The sequence below is a fragment of the Heterocephalus glaber genome, unplaced genomic scaffold, assembly GCF_053883595.1.
Source record: "Heterocephalus glaber isolate CG9 unplaced genomic scaffold, H.glaber_assembly_v1.0 deba00000594, whole genome shotgun sequence".
Lineage (NCBI taxonomy): Eukaryota > Metazoa > Chordata > Mammalia > Rodentia > Bathyergidae > Heterocephalus > Heterocephalus glaber.
The window spans coordinates 17,986,137-18,001,235 of record NW_028258151.1 but is presented as its reverse complement, the minus strand read 5'-3'; the positions used below and the strand labels follow the sequence as shown (position 1 = coordinate 18,001,235).

At 48.8% G+C, this 15,099-nt stretch overlaps 2 protein-coding genes across 7 annotated transcripts in view; one reads left to right on the top strand and one right to left on the bottom strand.

Annotated features, from left to right (window-relative positions):
- The window catches only part of Ighmbp2 (immunoglobulin mu DNA binding protein 2), a 27,039-nt gene extending 24,165 nt beyond the window's left edge, over positions 1–2,874 (bottom strand). For 4 of the 5 annotated variants that reach the window (XM_021264471.2, XM_004852177.3, XM_021264472.2 and 1 more), the window contains exons 1-2: positions 2,694–2,874; positions 1,102–1,271 (exon numbers count right to left, since the gene is read on the bottom strand). In XM_021264471.2, coding sequence (XP_021120130.2) covers positions 1,102–1,271; positions 2,694–2,779 — 256 coding nt within the window. In that variant the 5' untranslated portion in view covers positions 2,780–2,874. The remainder of the gene's footprint in view (positions 1–1,101; positions 1,272–2,693) is intronic. The other variant, XM_021264473.2, reaches the window with a different exon arrangement.
- On the top strand, positions 2,873–15,099 carry Mrpl21 (mitochondrial ribosomal protein L21). Of its 2 annotated transcripts, none has more exons than XM_087205437.1 (7): positions 2,873–3,019; positions 4,585–4,642; positions 6,452–6,537; positions 8,406–8,569; positions 11,512–11,564; positions 12,064–12,167; positions 14,773–15,099. In XM_087205437.1, the coding sequence occupies exons 1-7, from the start codon at positions 2,920–2,922 to the stop codon at positions 14,835–14,837; spliced, it is 630 nt and encodes a 209-aa protein (XP_087061563.1). In that variant the 5' UTR covers positions 2,873–2,919; the 3' UTR covers positions 14,838–15,099. The 2 variants fall into 2 exon arrangements, with proteins under 2 accessions (XP_087061563.1, XP_087061564.1); XM_087205438.1 differs by lacking the exon at positions 14,773–15,099 and adding an exon at positions 12,351–12,579.

Below are 15,099 nucleotides of genomic sequence, written 5' to 3'. Positions count from 1 at the left end.
CTTTTATCGTGAAAAGGAAAGCATGGGCAAGACTGCTGCTCTAGGTTTCTAGGGCTGAGCATCCTGGGTGTATGGTCAAGAAGCTTCTTTTGGGCTGAGGATGTAGCTCAGTGGCAGAGTCCTTGCCCACCATGTTCAAGGACCTGGATTCCATCCCCAATACCACACATGCATGTATACACACACACACACTGTCCCTTCTTTATGACAGGGCCGACATGAGCTTAGACAAAGCATGCTTGACAAAGAAATGTCTGGGATCCAGAACTGCACATTCGGTGTGTTCAGTCTTTTAATTATATAGAAATATAACGAGAGTTGCCTATAATTTTAAATTTTCTGAGAGCCATATTCAAAAAGTTAAAAGAACCAGGTAAATTATTTTAATAATTTTATTTAACCCAACTCATGAAAAATATTATTTCAATAGTATTCAAAAAATTATTCTTAGGCCGAGGATGGTCGCATATGACCAAAATCTCAGCTACTCAGGAGTCTGAGGCAGGAAAACCATAATTTCAAGGCCAGCTTGGGCAACTTTAGTAAGATCCTGTCTCAAAAATAAAAAAAATAAAGGGCTGGGGATGTAGCTCAGTGACCCAGGTGCTGCCTGGCAAGCACAAGGCCCTGAGTTTAATTCCCAGTATGAAAGGAAGGAAGGAAGAGACAGAGAGAGAGAGACAGAGAGAGAGAGACAGAGAGAGAGAGAGAAAGAATGAACTTGGGATGTAGCTCAGCACGAGTGCGCATGCCTACCATCTGAGCCCTGGGTTTAACTTTCAATATTGCAAAATCAAGGGGGAAAAAATTACACTTGAGATACTACTGTTTAACCAAATCTTCAGGTATGTATTTCATACCTGCAGCAACCACTGGCTGCTTGCCAAGTGTTCTATAACCCCACACATCTAGTGGCCCCCATTTGGACAGTTCTGATCTGAACAACCAAATGGCCCCACATATTACTGGACTTCTTAGGAAGGGTTCTTCACTGCGATGCGTTACTCTCCTGATGGGCCTGCTATCCAGTCTCTGGGAGAGCACAACCCACAGTTTGGAGGCCAGCAATGTCCAATGTATGATTGTCAAAAATGCACACACCGGAAGTAAAGCTGTTACTGGGAAGCACTGCCACAGATCCACATCTCCTGGGCTCAAAGGTGACCAGCAGTCGTCCATACAGCCCCGTGCGCTGGCTGGACACCTGCAGCTTCAGCAAACACACGCCCTGGCTCTGCAGCTCCTTCAGAGAGATGTTCTCCTGCCAGGACCTGGAAGACACCCAGGACTGCTTCAGGATTTTTGCCTTCCTGTTTCTATTTCCACCCACACAGGAAAGGCCACTGGGAAAGAAAGATGAAGATCTCTGTACCAAACATGCCCCAAGAGAACAGAACTCGGAATCTCCTAACGTGCTCCCCTTATACCTCTAGGGAAGCTACTGCCCGACCTTTCTCCAGGTTACAAGGACAGAGCCATCACACCCTTAACTTCCCTGCTTTCACTCCCGAGTCCTAATACCCATCTGTCACTAAGTCCTAACGGGCCCCTTAGACCCTGACTCCCTCTCTGCCTCTCATCCTGGACACCCATTCAAGGGCACATTACTGTTTTCCTAACCTAGACACAGCCTCCTAACTGCCTTACCTCTGGGCTCCCCCATCCAGCTACCAGCAACAGCCGTCAAGAGGTCCTCCTAAAATGCCAATCTAGTCACCTCCCTTACTGCTTAACCTTCTTGTGCACAGAATAGAACACAAGCTCCTCAGCAAGACCCAAGATCCTCAGCCTGGTCTTGGCCCATCTATTATTCACGATCAGAAATAGATGAGAAAATAGAGTCACAGGAGCTTACTCTGTCCTCTTGGTACTGTGCTGAGCACCTGACTCAGATCGTTTCGTTCTCAGAGCAAACCTGCGGGGTGGGAATCACCTGGGTTGTGCAGATGAAGTAAGGCTCCGAGATATCTGCACAGTCACACAGCCACAAACGTAGGAGCTGGGATTCTACCAAGGTCCACGTGACTGCAAAAGCTCTCACCCATCTCCGTCAAAAGCCTCTCAGTCAAAGGTTGAGTCTGGAATCTGCCTGAATTCAAATCCTGACTCCACATATGTTAGCTCGGGCAAGTTTCTCAGCTTCTGTTTGCCTCTCTTTAGACAGGAAATGACAACTGTGGGACTGGCATGAGGTTGAAAGGGATTAACACAGCTAAAGCACAGAAGTGCTAGTTCTTGCTCCAGCAAATGGATATCCCTCAGAAACAAGTCCAGCTCTCTCTCTAATCTCCTTCAGGAACTCTCCTCCACCTTTCCACAAGCTAAAAGTCTGTCTTTCTCCAGGCTGTGCTCAGGCACCACCTGGCCTCCCCTCGACCTTCTCAAGGCCAGACCCTGCACCTTCCTCATCTTGCCGGGGTCTGGCAAGGAGCAGGCGCAAGCGACGTTCGCTGAGCGGGCGATTGAGGGAAACGACCGGAACACTGCGGGGACCGGGCTAGGAAAGCCCAGCACCCAGGGGAGCGCGTTCGGGAGCAGGGCTTTGGGTCGAGGGCAGAGGCTTCTTGGCCCCGCCAGAACTGGCTGCCCAAAGGCGCTGAGCTGTATCCTTGCAGGTGACCACGCAGCAGGACTGGGGAGCAGACGCCTCTCGGAAAGACGGACTCCAAGAGGGCGCCCGCGGCAGCCCCTACCTGCGCTCCTGCACCTCCGCATCCCTCTCGAGCTCCAGCAGGTACAACTGCTTGCTCACGAAGGTCTCCACAGCGGCCGAAGCCATCGCAGCCGCCGTCACGTGCCCGCTCCTGCGCCTGCCGGAGTCCCCGGCGGACCCGTGTTCCCCGCCGCACTCCCGCTCTACGTCGGGCCCGTGCGTCAGCGCACAAGGTTTGTGCCATTTCCGCTTCCGGCTGCGGGAAGATGGCGATGGCCCAGGCGTCTCCGGCCCGGTGGGGCACCTTGGGGCGGCTGGTGCGTGCGTGTAGCCGCAGCATTTTGACACCATCGGGGCCCAGCTCAGGTGAGACCGGGGCGGTCGAGGAAAGGAAGAAGGGAGAAGAGCGGTTCTCCCCGCTGCCCCGCCACATGTGTCTAGGTCCGACCATCAGAACCTTAGGGTCCCTAAAAGCAGAATTTTTGGTTTTTTATTTACGACTGGTTTATTCTCACCCCTAGGCTGGTGTCTAACAAGTAGCAGGTGCTTAATGAATGGTGAATGCATGGAATTTTGCTAAAGCATCAGATGGAGCCTCTGTTGAAACACTCCAGTGACCAGGACCTCAGTGTTCCACTGCTGAAAGCTCAGCACATTTTTTCACCCTATCTGCTTTCCTGTAAATCTCACCTGTGTGTGGCCCTGCCACTGTAAGAGTTGTGGTGTTTTCACTGAGTGAAGTGCCTACTACGTAGTTTCAGCAGAGGTGACGTAGTCTGACCTAAGTTCCAACAGAATCCTGTGTGGAGAAGGGAGGCGAGAGCAGGGCATTTGGCATAATCTAGGTGACAGCAGGTGATGGCCTCTAGTAAATCAGTAAGTGAATCAGTAAATCAGTTAACTCCTGGGCTCCTTGAAGGGAGAGCCACCAGGTTTGCTGATGGGTTGCCATAGGGGTGTGAGAAAGAATGATTATAAATCATGGCAGTTTGGGGCCTGAGCTGCAGGTAATCTGATTTAGCATCATGTAGAGTGGGGAGGAGCATGGGAAAAGCATTCGTGGGAAGAGATCTAGGCCTTTGGCTTGAGATACCCACCAGACACGGGTGGCAATGGCACATAGGTGGTTGGGAGGCCCAGGAATGGAGTCCCGGAGGATAAACTCAGGAGTCACCAGCATATAAAGGACCCATCTGATAATGCAATCACCAGAGGAATCACCATAGATGGAGAAGGAGTGAAGTCCAAGGGCAAAGTCACACAGGCTTCGGAGAGGGAAAAGAGAAACCAGCTGTGGAGGACCAACTGCTAGTGAATGAGCTTTAAAATGGTGAATTTCCTAGTAGAGAAATCACAGCTCAACTTTTTAAAAAACAGTAATTACCAACTTGTAAAAACTGACTTGTAAGCTCACGTGCGGGTGCTGGCCACAGCCCGGTTCCTCACCACGTGGGCCTGTTCGTAGTGTGGCAATGCCTACAGCCAGATCAGAGGGAACTGCAGCCAAAATGGAAGTTGTAGTCTTTCAGAACCTAGTCTTGGAAGCTTTCTCCCATCACTTCTGCCATGAGCTATTGGTCACAGAGACCACCTCGCAGCAGGGACAGCTCATGGGTAAGAACATGGAGCAGGGCTCCCTGAGTCATCTTGCAGGCTGCACTCACACTTGAGCACCGCTAACAGGGTCTGGACCTAGTGTGTGCTTGGTGGTCATGGAAGGGGTGTATAGGGTTGGCTCTGGCTGTAGACACTGCTGGATGCCATGTGCACAATCCTGACATACACAACCCATGACTAAGTGAAGCTCTTTTAGTTCTGTTTGCCTGGATTTTTCTTAAGCAACCTGGGTAGCAGACCTTGCGAGTATCAGCATCACTAGGGACAGTCTGCATTTTGTGGTAGTAATGACCTTGTTTCTCTTGTTTCCTCAGCCTCCCTCTGGTCTGCTGCTCAAAGGTTCAGTTCACAGAGCACTTCATTTCCACCAGGGTAATATCAAAATGTGGGTTTGGTGACTCTTCCTTTCATCTGTAGAACTTTCTTAATTCAAAACTTCCTACATTTAAGTTTTGTCTGTTTTGCTTTACAGTATTGGGGATCAAGCATAACGGTGCTGAACCACCAAGCTATATCTCCAGCCCTTTTTATTTTTTATTTTGAGACAGGGTCTCTAAATTGCCCAGGCTGGCCACAAAGTTGTGGCCCTTCTGCCTCACGCTCCTAAGTAGCTAGAATTACAGTTGTGTACCACATGCCTGGCTCTACATTTGGGGGTTTGAGAATGTTTAAATTTTCTTACAACTTTTTGACAGTATTTTTCTCAGACCTTAAGTATAGACACAGGAATCTAGAGAGAAAGGTGTTCCTGGCCTATATTGCTGGCTTTCATCACAGACAGCTTTAGGTCTGAATTCAGAATTTCAGACCAAGAAGCTTGAGTTGCAAGAATCTCTAGAGAAAACTTGTATAATTCAAAAAGCCATCTTCATTGTTAAAATTTCATACCTACAGTGCTCTCTTCGGCAGCACATATACTAAAATTTCATACCTACAAAATAATTTTTAATGTAAACTACAGAAAGTAAATTGGACAAAATTACACTCAGCAGTAGGAAGATGCAGGAGCAGCACAGTGTAGAAAGGCCAGCAGGAAGCCCCTGGTTCCAGTCCTGGATGCCCCATGGCCAGGGACACCCAGCCTGCCATAGGGCCTCACTCAGCTACTGCCAGGTGAGGCAGTACAGGTGCCTGTCTCCATGCAGGTTAGTGAGAATTCTGCAAAGGCAGACATTCAAAGGCCTAAAACAAGGGCCAGGCATATGGTTTGGTAGGAGGACATTTGTCCAGCAGGCCCAAAGTCCTAGGTTCAATCCCCAGCACTGCAAAAACAAGTAAGTGAGTTCAATATACCACCTGGCATATAGCTCCAGCAAAGATTGCCGGCTACACCGGGATTCTGAGCAGCAGGGAACACAAGAAGCTCTTTGCTTCAAACAGGAGAAGTTGAAAAACCAAGTCTGAAGATAAGAAGAAATCCCAAGTGGCATTAGATCAGATAGGCCCTCTTTTTCTAATTTCCTATGTCAGAGGCCCCAGCCTTTCCGCCAGGCATCATTCTCCCGTGTTCTTTCCATGGTTCTTTCCATAGTCTTCATCTGGGCCTTACCGAACCCAGTCAAGGAAACAATACAATATGAGGGACGGAGGTGTAGAGGACAACTCTTTCCAGCTCCTCATCTCTCATGGTCACTGCTGGGCATCAGTTGACATTCCTAGAGGCTCTGAGACCTAGCAGAGTAGGAAAGGTGTGGGCAGAGCACTTCTGCATGCCAGTGACTGGCACAGACAACCCAGCCCCAGGCATGGAGGTTGGCGCATTTCCCTGTGGAACAGTGCTTAGAACTCCTGTTAGAAGTGGCCAGTTGCACACTCTTGGAATGCATTGTAGTTCTACGGCGTCACATGGGATCCTGTCCTCAAGATGACACCAAAGCGGGGCAAGGTCCTAAAGAGCCAGTGTTGGCTTTGCCCAAGCCCCTCACCCTCTCAGTAGCAAGCTTACACACACATGTACACAGTCATACTACCAAGTTCCCCAGCACCTCGGCCCGTTCTGTGTGTGCGAGAGGACAGCTCACCTTGGCTGTGAGGCAGCATCCCTGGCAGGTGCGTTGAACATATAGGGCCTGAGTTGGAACTCAAATCCTTGTCCTTCTAGCACTTAGTGCACTTACTCTTAGGGACTTTGAGCAATCTTTCACATGCATGTGACATGTATTTATGAAATATTTTTTACAGTTATGTTCCTAAAACGTCCCTGAGTTTTCCACCTTGGCCAGAAATTGTTCTGCCAGATCCAGCTGAGGAGACCAGACATCACACAGGTAAAGAAAGACTTTTCAGGGAGTAGCAACAAGAGGGTGGCATCTGGCACCATGCTGCAGCCAGCCACCATGGTGGTGACTCCCACACAGCAGGATTGGGTGTTCCTGGGTGCTCTGCAATATAGCACCATGTAAACCCCGTGTTCTTTCTTTCTTTTTCTTTTTTTTTTTTTTTTTAAGTAAACACCAAAGTTTAAAATGCTCGTTCTTTTAACAGAGTCCTCGAGCCTTGGCCATGTTGTAGGTAGGTGATGGGGGTAGAGCAGTTGGGGCTCAGTCCATCTCTGTCTCCCACAGTTGCTGGCTCAGAGGCAGAGCTCTGCCCAGTCAGGAGGGCAGGGGCACTTGCTCATGGAGGAAGCAGCCCTCCCCTGGACACTAGAGAAATGTACCGATGTTGGGAATTGTGCAGCCTGGAGCTGTGTGAGGAGGGGCAGCATGGTCAGCCACTGCTTCTGTGTGGTAGAGCCAGATCCTCACTTTTCCAAAAAGCTGGGATTCGCATTATGATCTTCTAGTATTTAAAATACTGTTCCAGATACTGTTCAAGATACGTGCAGTCGCCCCTCAGTACCCATTGGGGATGTGGATCCAGGAATTCCTGATACCAGAGTCAACAGGGCTGGGGATTTAGTTCAGTGGTTCCACCACCTGCCTCACAAGCGCAAGGACCGGAGTTCAATCCCCGGTACCCAAAAGTAAATAAATAAATAAATAAATAAATAAATAAATAAAGTCACAAAATCAGCAGGTGCTCAAGTCGTAGAAAATGGCAGAGTAGCTGGGCATGGTGGTGCATGCCTATAACTCAGCTACTCAGGAGGCTGAGCCAAAAGGATCACAAGTTTAAGCCCAGCCTGAGCAACTTAGTGAGACCCTGTCTTAAAAAAATAAAAAGGGACTGGGGATAGATCAGTTGTAGAGCACTTGCCTAGCATGCGTGAGCCCTTGGGTTCAATCCCAATACTGCCAAAAAAAAACAAAATTTTTTTTTAAAAAATTTTTAAAGCATAGTATTTACAAATAGCCTACACTCATCCTCCTGTATACTTTAAATCATCTCTAGATTGCTAATACAATGGAAATGCTATATAAATAGTTGTTCTCCTGTACTGTTTAGAGGATAATGATAAAAAAGTCTGTTATGTATTCAGTATAAGCACAGGTTTTTCATGAAGATGGTACATGCAATCTGAGAGTGGTTGGACCTGTGGTACAGAACCCAAGAACATGGGCGACCAACTGTGTTTTGATAGTTCTGGCCCTGATGCCCAGTGCAGTTCCTGGCCTTGACTCCGTTTCCTGGCAGGAACTGTCAGGTCCTTCCTGTGTTCCCGGCCCTAGGCCAGGCTGGCTTTGGTGCACAGTGAGTGCCTGTTCAGAGCAGAGGATGCAGAGAGGAGGAAACTGACCTGAATGAGGCAGTGATGACAGAAGCAGGGAAGGTGCCGTGTGGGGCTATACGAGACACCCAGCCCATCAGGATGTAACACTGGGTGCACAGACGTCTCTGTCCATCTCAGGGTTTACACACTCCCCAGCCCACTGCTCCTCATTAGTAATGAACACAGTTAGACAAGATGGGAACTCTTCCCCACTTGGAGCTGTAGGGGTGAAGCCAGGTGTGTTGATTCCTCAGGCCAGAAAGCCCCACGAAGTGACTTGGGTCTGCTGTGAAGGCTGACGGGACTGCCATCTCTCAACCTGCCAGTGTCCCTGAGGCCTGACCTGTCCAGAGCATGTGTGCTACAGGGTGGGCAAGCTGGGGCTGGAGCCCTGCAGCCCTGCAGCAGAAAGGGGTCGGGAGGGCCAGGGTGAGATGGCAGTGCCTTTCTAGCTGGGGTGACTGCCACCTGCTTCCCTTGCAGAGGTTGTGAAGAAGGTGAATGAGCTGATTGCCACTGGCCAGTACGGCCGGCTCTTTGCTGTTGTGCACTTTGCCAGCCACCAGTGGAAAGTGACCTCCGAAGACCTGATCTTAATTGAAAATGAATTAGATATCAAGTGTGGAGAGAGGATCCGGCTGGAGAAGGTGACGCTGTCACATGTCTGTCCACTAAGAGACTAGATAACCAAACAAGCAATCCCCACTCCCCAGTACATCACCAAGGAGGTGTCCCCAACTCTGCAATGGAGGCCACCTGGCTGGGCAGGGCAGCGAGGTAGGGGGAGCACGGATTGCACCTGGCCCTGCAGATTGACTCCTTCAAGGGAAACGGCACATTTCTCTGAGGATGAAAATATGTGTATTGCTTTGCCTTGAGATATCTCATTAATCAGTTCCCTAGCAGAATGTTTGATCATGAATACAGTAAAATCCCAGATAAGGATGGAATGAGTTTTTCAGACCCCACCCATGGGATAAAGTGGTAAGTTTCTGGTAATACACTGCTCTGGCATCAGATTTGATGGCTGCTCTTGTTAAACGGTGGGGGCCCCATGGGGGCTCTTCCCGGGCGCTCGTGTGCCTCAGCAGCCAGGCAACACCACTGATCCTCCAGGTCAGCTGAGCAGCCTGGCCTTCAGTTATAATTCTGATGCTGTGTTTGGAGGTCTGTTTGATTTTTGCCTTCTCTATTTATAACATTATAATGACCCCTGCAATTTTTCTAGGACATATTTAATTATAAAAGCAATATGGGGCCAGGGATTTAGCTCAGTGGTTTTGCCGCCTGCTGCGCATGTGCAAGGACCCGAGTTCGATCCCCGGTACCAAAAAAAGCAATATGTATGATTCTCTAAAACAATCCTTCCTTAGTGATTAGACCATGAAACTAAGTGACTCTGTAGTGAGCTCAACAACACAAGTACCTTTTTTTTTTTTGGTGCTGGGGATCAGATCCAGAGCCCTGAACACTCTACAGTGAGCTGCACTCCCTTACTGTGTATGTCAGGCTGGCCTCAAACTCAAAATCCTCCTTCCTCAGCCCTCCAGAGTGCTGAAATTACAGGTGTGTGCCATGATGCCCAGTCCTTATTTTAGACCTTAAAAAAATGACTGTACTTGGGCTGGGTGTGTAGATCAGTGGAAGAGTACATGCTTAGCATGCTCAAGGCCTGGGTCTCCAGCACCAAAAACCAAACAAAATAAGTAGGGTGCATATTTTTTTACTTTTTTACTTTGTATTTGTACATGTTTGCTGTACATAATGAATATATTCATCGTGAGGACATAGTAGTGTGAAGATTTTTCAAAAGACATTATGGTCATGTCTCAGTATGTGTCTGAGAGGAGATTGGTTGCAGGACCCAAAATGCCCTCAGTTCCCTTGTAAGATGGTATAGTGTTTGCATGGCATATGCACACATCCTCCTGTGCTCAGTGATTCACAGCTCCTAACATCTAAGTGCTGTGTAAGTAGTCAGTATAACACTTTGTTCTGAGAATAAAAGGCCTGTGTGTGTTCAGTAGGGTTAAAGGGTTTTGTTTTGTTTTGTTTCCCAAATACTTTCATTCCATGCTTGGTTGAATCTGCGGGTCATTCTCAAACGCAAACCCAAGGATACTGTATTTTGAAACACTTAATATTAAGCCAAAATTGTAGAAAGCCTCACCTAGATTGTTTTGCATAATTTAGGAAATCCTGAAGTATAGAATATTTCATGCTCAAATTAACTCATATATATGTATGTATATTTATTTTTTTCCTAGTGTGCATGAAGCCCTAGGTTCTATTCCCAACCCTGCCCCCAAATAGTTATTTACATTATCTAATATGCATTGTTCATTGATGTTCTTTTGTCTTTAGACATTTAAATTTAGTGTTCCTGGATTTTTTCCTTACCAGTAAAACATGAGGAAATCTTCCAGAATCTAATGAAAATGTTACTCCACTTACAGTACAAAGGTGTCTTCATCTGTGGCCACATTTTGTTTTTTGTTGTTGTTGCTGTTTTGCAGTTCTGGGGTTGGAACTCAGAACCTCACATATCCTAAGCAGTGCTCTCCCCTGGGCTACACCACAGCCCTTTTAATTTTATTTTGCCGACGGGGTCTTGCTAAGTTCTGTGGATGCAATTTAATGTTGCAGTTGCCCCTGCACTGAGAATGTTTGCCTGCTTGCATGGAATTGAGTCATTAAAAGAATACGAGCCGAATGTAATGACACACACCTATAATCCTAGCACTTGGAAGGCTGAGGCAGGAGGATTGCTGTAAATTTGAGACAGGCCTGGACTATGTAGTGAGAACCTGTCTCTAAATAAGTGAATGAATGAAAATAATTGCTGGGCATAGTAGTGCACGCCTGTAATCCCAACTATGTGGGAAGCTGAGGCAGGAGAATTGCAAGTTTGAGGCCAGCCTGGGCAATTTAGCAGGACCCTGTCAAAATTAAAATGTTTTAAAAGGAAAGGCTAAGGTAGAGCACTTTCTATTATGTGGGAGGCTCTGAGTTCAATCCCCAGTACCACCAACCCCCCCCCAAAAAAAAACCCCACAAGAAATACCGTCTATCTATAGCTTTGTACTGTTAGCATTATTGTGAACTGCTTCCAAAGACCCTGTAGTAGGACTTACTCATTTTTTTGTGCATGTTATGCTTTAATAAGTTTTTTAAAAAACAAAATAGGGTTGTAGCACAGTGGTAGAGTACTTGCCTAGCACACATGAGGCCCTAGGTTCAATCCCGAGTATGAAAAAAGGTTTTTTTAAATAAAGTACAATTTAAATAAGAGGATAACAAGTTACCTAGATGCACACCCATAGCATCCAGTAATCAAATTGTTCTTATCCTTCCTCTAAAGGCCTGGGGTGTTTACATAAGATAGCCCCATCTCCTGTGGGCATGAATCCCCACCTCCCCCCCCACATGCTAAATAATTCCTTACATAGCAGATCAGATCCTCACCAGTGTTCCACATTCAGGTAACCCATACTCCCTTGTTTTGAAGTGTATCCACATCGCCTCCTGTCCTTGGTGGCTTGTATGTTACTCTGAGTCGATGACGAAATGCTCCTTGTGCATTTTTCAGGTCCTGCTGGTTGGGGCGGACAACTTCACGCTGCTTGGCAAGCCACTCCTCGGGTAATGCGCCACGACACCAGGATTATTAGGCCGGGGCTGGGTGTGCAGGCTGCAGCTGGTGCCGTCGGGAGGGTGGAGGCCAGACGTGCCCACTGATGAGCAGCACCGAGCACAGCAGTTTCCTGCATTACAGCAGTGGGTACCTGGTGTCCTGTGAGGAGCCATCCAGGCCAGGCTGTTGGTCTACTAATTCATTACACTATAGCCTGGAAAAATTTTTATACAAAGAACTGTTCTTGTCCTTTCTTGTAGTTTTCAAAATGTTTACAGTGAGGGCACATTGTTTGTACTATATAATCAAAAAAAGGTAAAACTTCATTTTAAGAATTCTCATAGGAATGTTAGTAAGACATTAGTAAAACTGAAAAATAGGGCCAAAGTGTAGCTCAGTGGGAAAGTGCTTGCCTAATATACCAAAGGCCCTGGGTTCAATCCCCAGTACTGGAAAAATAAAAAGAATTAGAAAATAATCAAGAAAATTCATTTTTCTTCCTTCCAGAAAGGATCTTGTTAGAGTCGAAGCCACAGTCATTGAAAAGACAGAATCATGGCCAAAAGTCAACATGCAATTTAAGAAGAGGAAAAACTACAAGAAGAAAAGAAGTAAGTGAAAGACCATGTGCCCTCTGTGCTGTGCTGCAGTGGTGTTGCCCAGCGTCCTGCTGCTGGGGCTGGACGGACAAGGGAGGATGCCAGGGTTGTACAGGGTGGGCCCCTGGGAGGGCTTGCTCCCCAGACTGCCAGACCTCACAGCAACTGTGAACTCTCGCCTCCACTGTGACTCAGCACAGCAGCATGCACCATGAGACACCTGAGGGACATCGGTGGCCTCTCAGGCCATGCTGGAAAGTGGAAGTAATTCAGATGTCCACCCTGGAGACTGGACTCATGGATGGGGATGTTCTCTCGGTGCAACGGTGTCCAGCAGAGCAGAGGAGAAACTGCTCCTGCCCTGCTGAGGTTACAACAGGGCAGTAGCATCTTACAAAGTTCAGCAATAAAGCCAGCTATGGGAGCTGTCTTAGTCATTCCCCTTGTTGCTCAGACTGATACCCGACACCCACAGCTTAAAGGAGGAGAGGTTTATTTTGGCTCACCGTTGCCATCCATAGTCCGCTGGCTCTAAGGCAGGATGGCATGGAGGAGCATAGGGGAGGAGAGCTACTTACGCCATGGCAGCCAGGAAGTGGAGGGCTAAGGAAGGCAGGGAAGGAGCTACACCCTTCTAGGTCACACCCACCCACCCCCCCTTCCCACCAGGCCCTGCCTCCTAACATCACACTTAGGTGTAGCACTGCCATGATTCAGTCACCTATCAAAAGCCCTGCTTCAAGCACGGGAAGCTTGGGGTTAGGGGGCCTAGATATAAACCCCAACAGTGGCAAACACCTGTACTCCTAGCTACTTGGAAGGCTAAGGCAGGAGGATCTCAAGTTTGAGGCCAGGATAGGCAACTTAGTGGAACGCTGTCTCAAAAAATGAAAAAGGACTAGGATGTAGCTCAGTGCAAGGATCCTGAGGTCAATCCTCAGTACTGCAAAAAAGGAAAAATAAAGCCTAATGATAAGTAAAACTTTTGCTCTTGGGCACACACACTCACACATCCATGTGTAATAGGAGATGTTTTAAAGGGAGAAGAGCCCAGAATCCTTGGCTGTGGTGACCTCTGCAGGGCAGCAGTGGAACAGGAAGCTGAGAAGCTCTGTAGATGGCAACAGGAGGCAGAGCCCTCATATCCTAGTTGGTCAGGTCGCAGGCAGTCCATAGTATTATTTTTTCTTACCAATGTTATGTTGAGTTTTCTTTTCTTGCATTGCTGTAGTGCTTCCCAGAGCCTTGTGCCTGCTAGGCAGGTCCTGAGCTACATCCCCAGCCTTCATTAAGCCTTTTAAGAATAAGTGCACTGTGGTGGGGTAGGGGCAGCCACGCACAGTGTCCTCTGAGAGTGCTTACGGACAAATGGTCAGGAGGATGCGAGCCAAGGCCAAGCTGGGTGCCAGACTGGCTCAGTTTTGAGTAGTGGTGCCTTTTGGTAGGAGACTGGAGGAAGAGGAAGCTGAGAGGCCTCAGGGCCAGTGTTGGGAGTCCCACCAGGCCTCCTGGGGAGAGGCCTGAGGGCAACAGCAGGGGGTGGCACACAGAGGGTGCAGCTGGAGGCACTTGGGTGCCTCTTCCTTGAGGCCTCATGTATGCCTAGAGGGAGGGGACAAGCAGCACCACCAGACGGGCCACAGTTGGGAGGCAGCCGGCCCAGGGCTGGTTCCGGACACAGGTGATGACAACAATCAAAGTCCAGAGTAGGCCTGAGTCCGAGGGTATTGCACATCTCCTTGGGTACACAGATGGAGCCTGAGTGACAGCTCAGGGAGGGGATGGAGGACCAAGGTATGGCAAGTTGGTGGCAGGTCAGTAGGGAGTCACCCTGGACAATGGCTGGCCCGGGCTCACATGGGACACTGTGTAGTGATGAGAGCCCTTGAGAAGTGATGCTGTGCAAATGGCCTCTCTCCGCATCCCAGCCTGGAGGCAGCACCCAATGGGTCTGGCCTTGCTCTCCCCATTGTCCTTGACCTGCCACATGTCACTGCCGTGTCCCAGTCACAGACATTGGCATTGTCCCCAGAACAGGCTGTCCACAAGCAGATGGGGGCCGTTCTTGCAGAGGCTTCCATGAGACACCAGTCACCCACGAGGCAGGGGACTTCGGGGCATGGGAGCAGCTGCAGAATCCTGTCTCTGTGGATGCATGTCACTCTTTGTTGTCGGTTCCAACAGCTGTCACCAACCTGGCCTCCAACAGCAGGGTGAAATTACATGCACCCCACAAGGAACAGCTCAGACTGTGCCAGGCAGGAGCCTCTCCTGTTTCCTGTGCTCCTAGGTGGCTTCGGGGCAAGCACTGAGCTCCTGGCCATCGAAGTCCAGAGGCCTAAGTGGACACGGACAGGAACGAGCACCTTGCCTGGAGGCTGCTGGCCTTCCAGCCTCCAGAGCTGCCTGTGGAGCCAGTGAGCCAGTCAGGCAGTGCACACCTTGGTGACGTGGGACGAGGGATGTTGGGAGGGGTCCACACTGCCTGAGAGGGAGCTGCACTCCAGGGAAAGCTGGTGCCAAGGACAGGCAGCAGCACCAGGTGTCAGGGCCCTCCCTGCAGCGTATTCCCAGCAGACAGGATCAAGCCTGTGACTGTGTTTTCTTTCTTTCTCAGTTATCGTGAACCCCCAGACCATCCTCCGGATTAACACCATTGAGATTGCTCCGTGTTTACAGTAATTACCACGCCAGCATCTGATTATAAACAGCCAGGAATGGTGACACACACCTGTCATCCCAGCACTCTGGGAGGCTGAGGCAGAAGGATCAAAAGTGAGCCCAGCCTGGGCAACTTAGTGACTCAGCAAGACCCTGTCTCAGAATAAAAAAGGGCTGCAGATGTCGCTCTGTGAAGGGGATGTTGCTCTGTGAAGGTCCTGGGTTCATTAACTCCTCAGTAGTCGGGGGCCAAGGGGTATAAAAATAAACTCTTATTTTCCAA

Coding starts and splice junctions, on each gene's coding strand:
- Mrpl21 (XM_087205437.1), top strand. CDS start 2,920: ATGGCGATGGCCCAGGCGTCTCCGGCCCGGTGGGGCACCTTGGGGCGG. Junction 3,020..4,584: donor ACCATCGGGGCCCAGCTCAG/GTGAGACCGGGG, acceptor TTGTTTCCTCAG/CCTCCCTCTGGTCTGCTGCT. Junction 8,570..11,511: donor AGAGGATCCGGCTGGAGAAG/GTGACGCTGTCA, acceptor TGCATTTTTCAG/GTCCTGCTGGTTGGGGCGGA.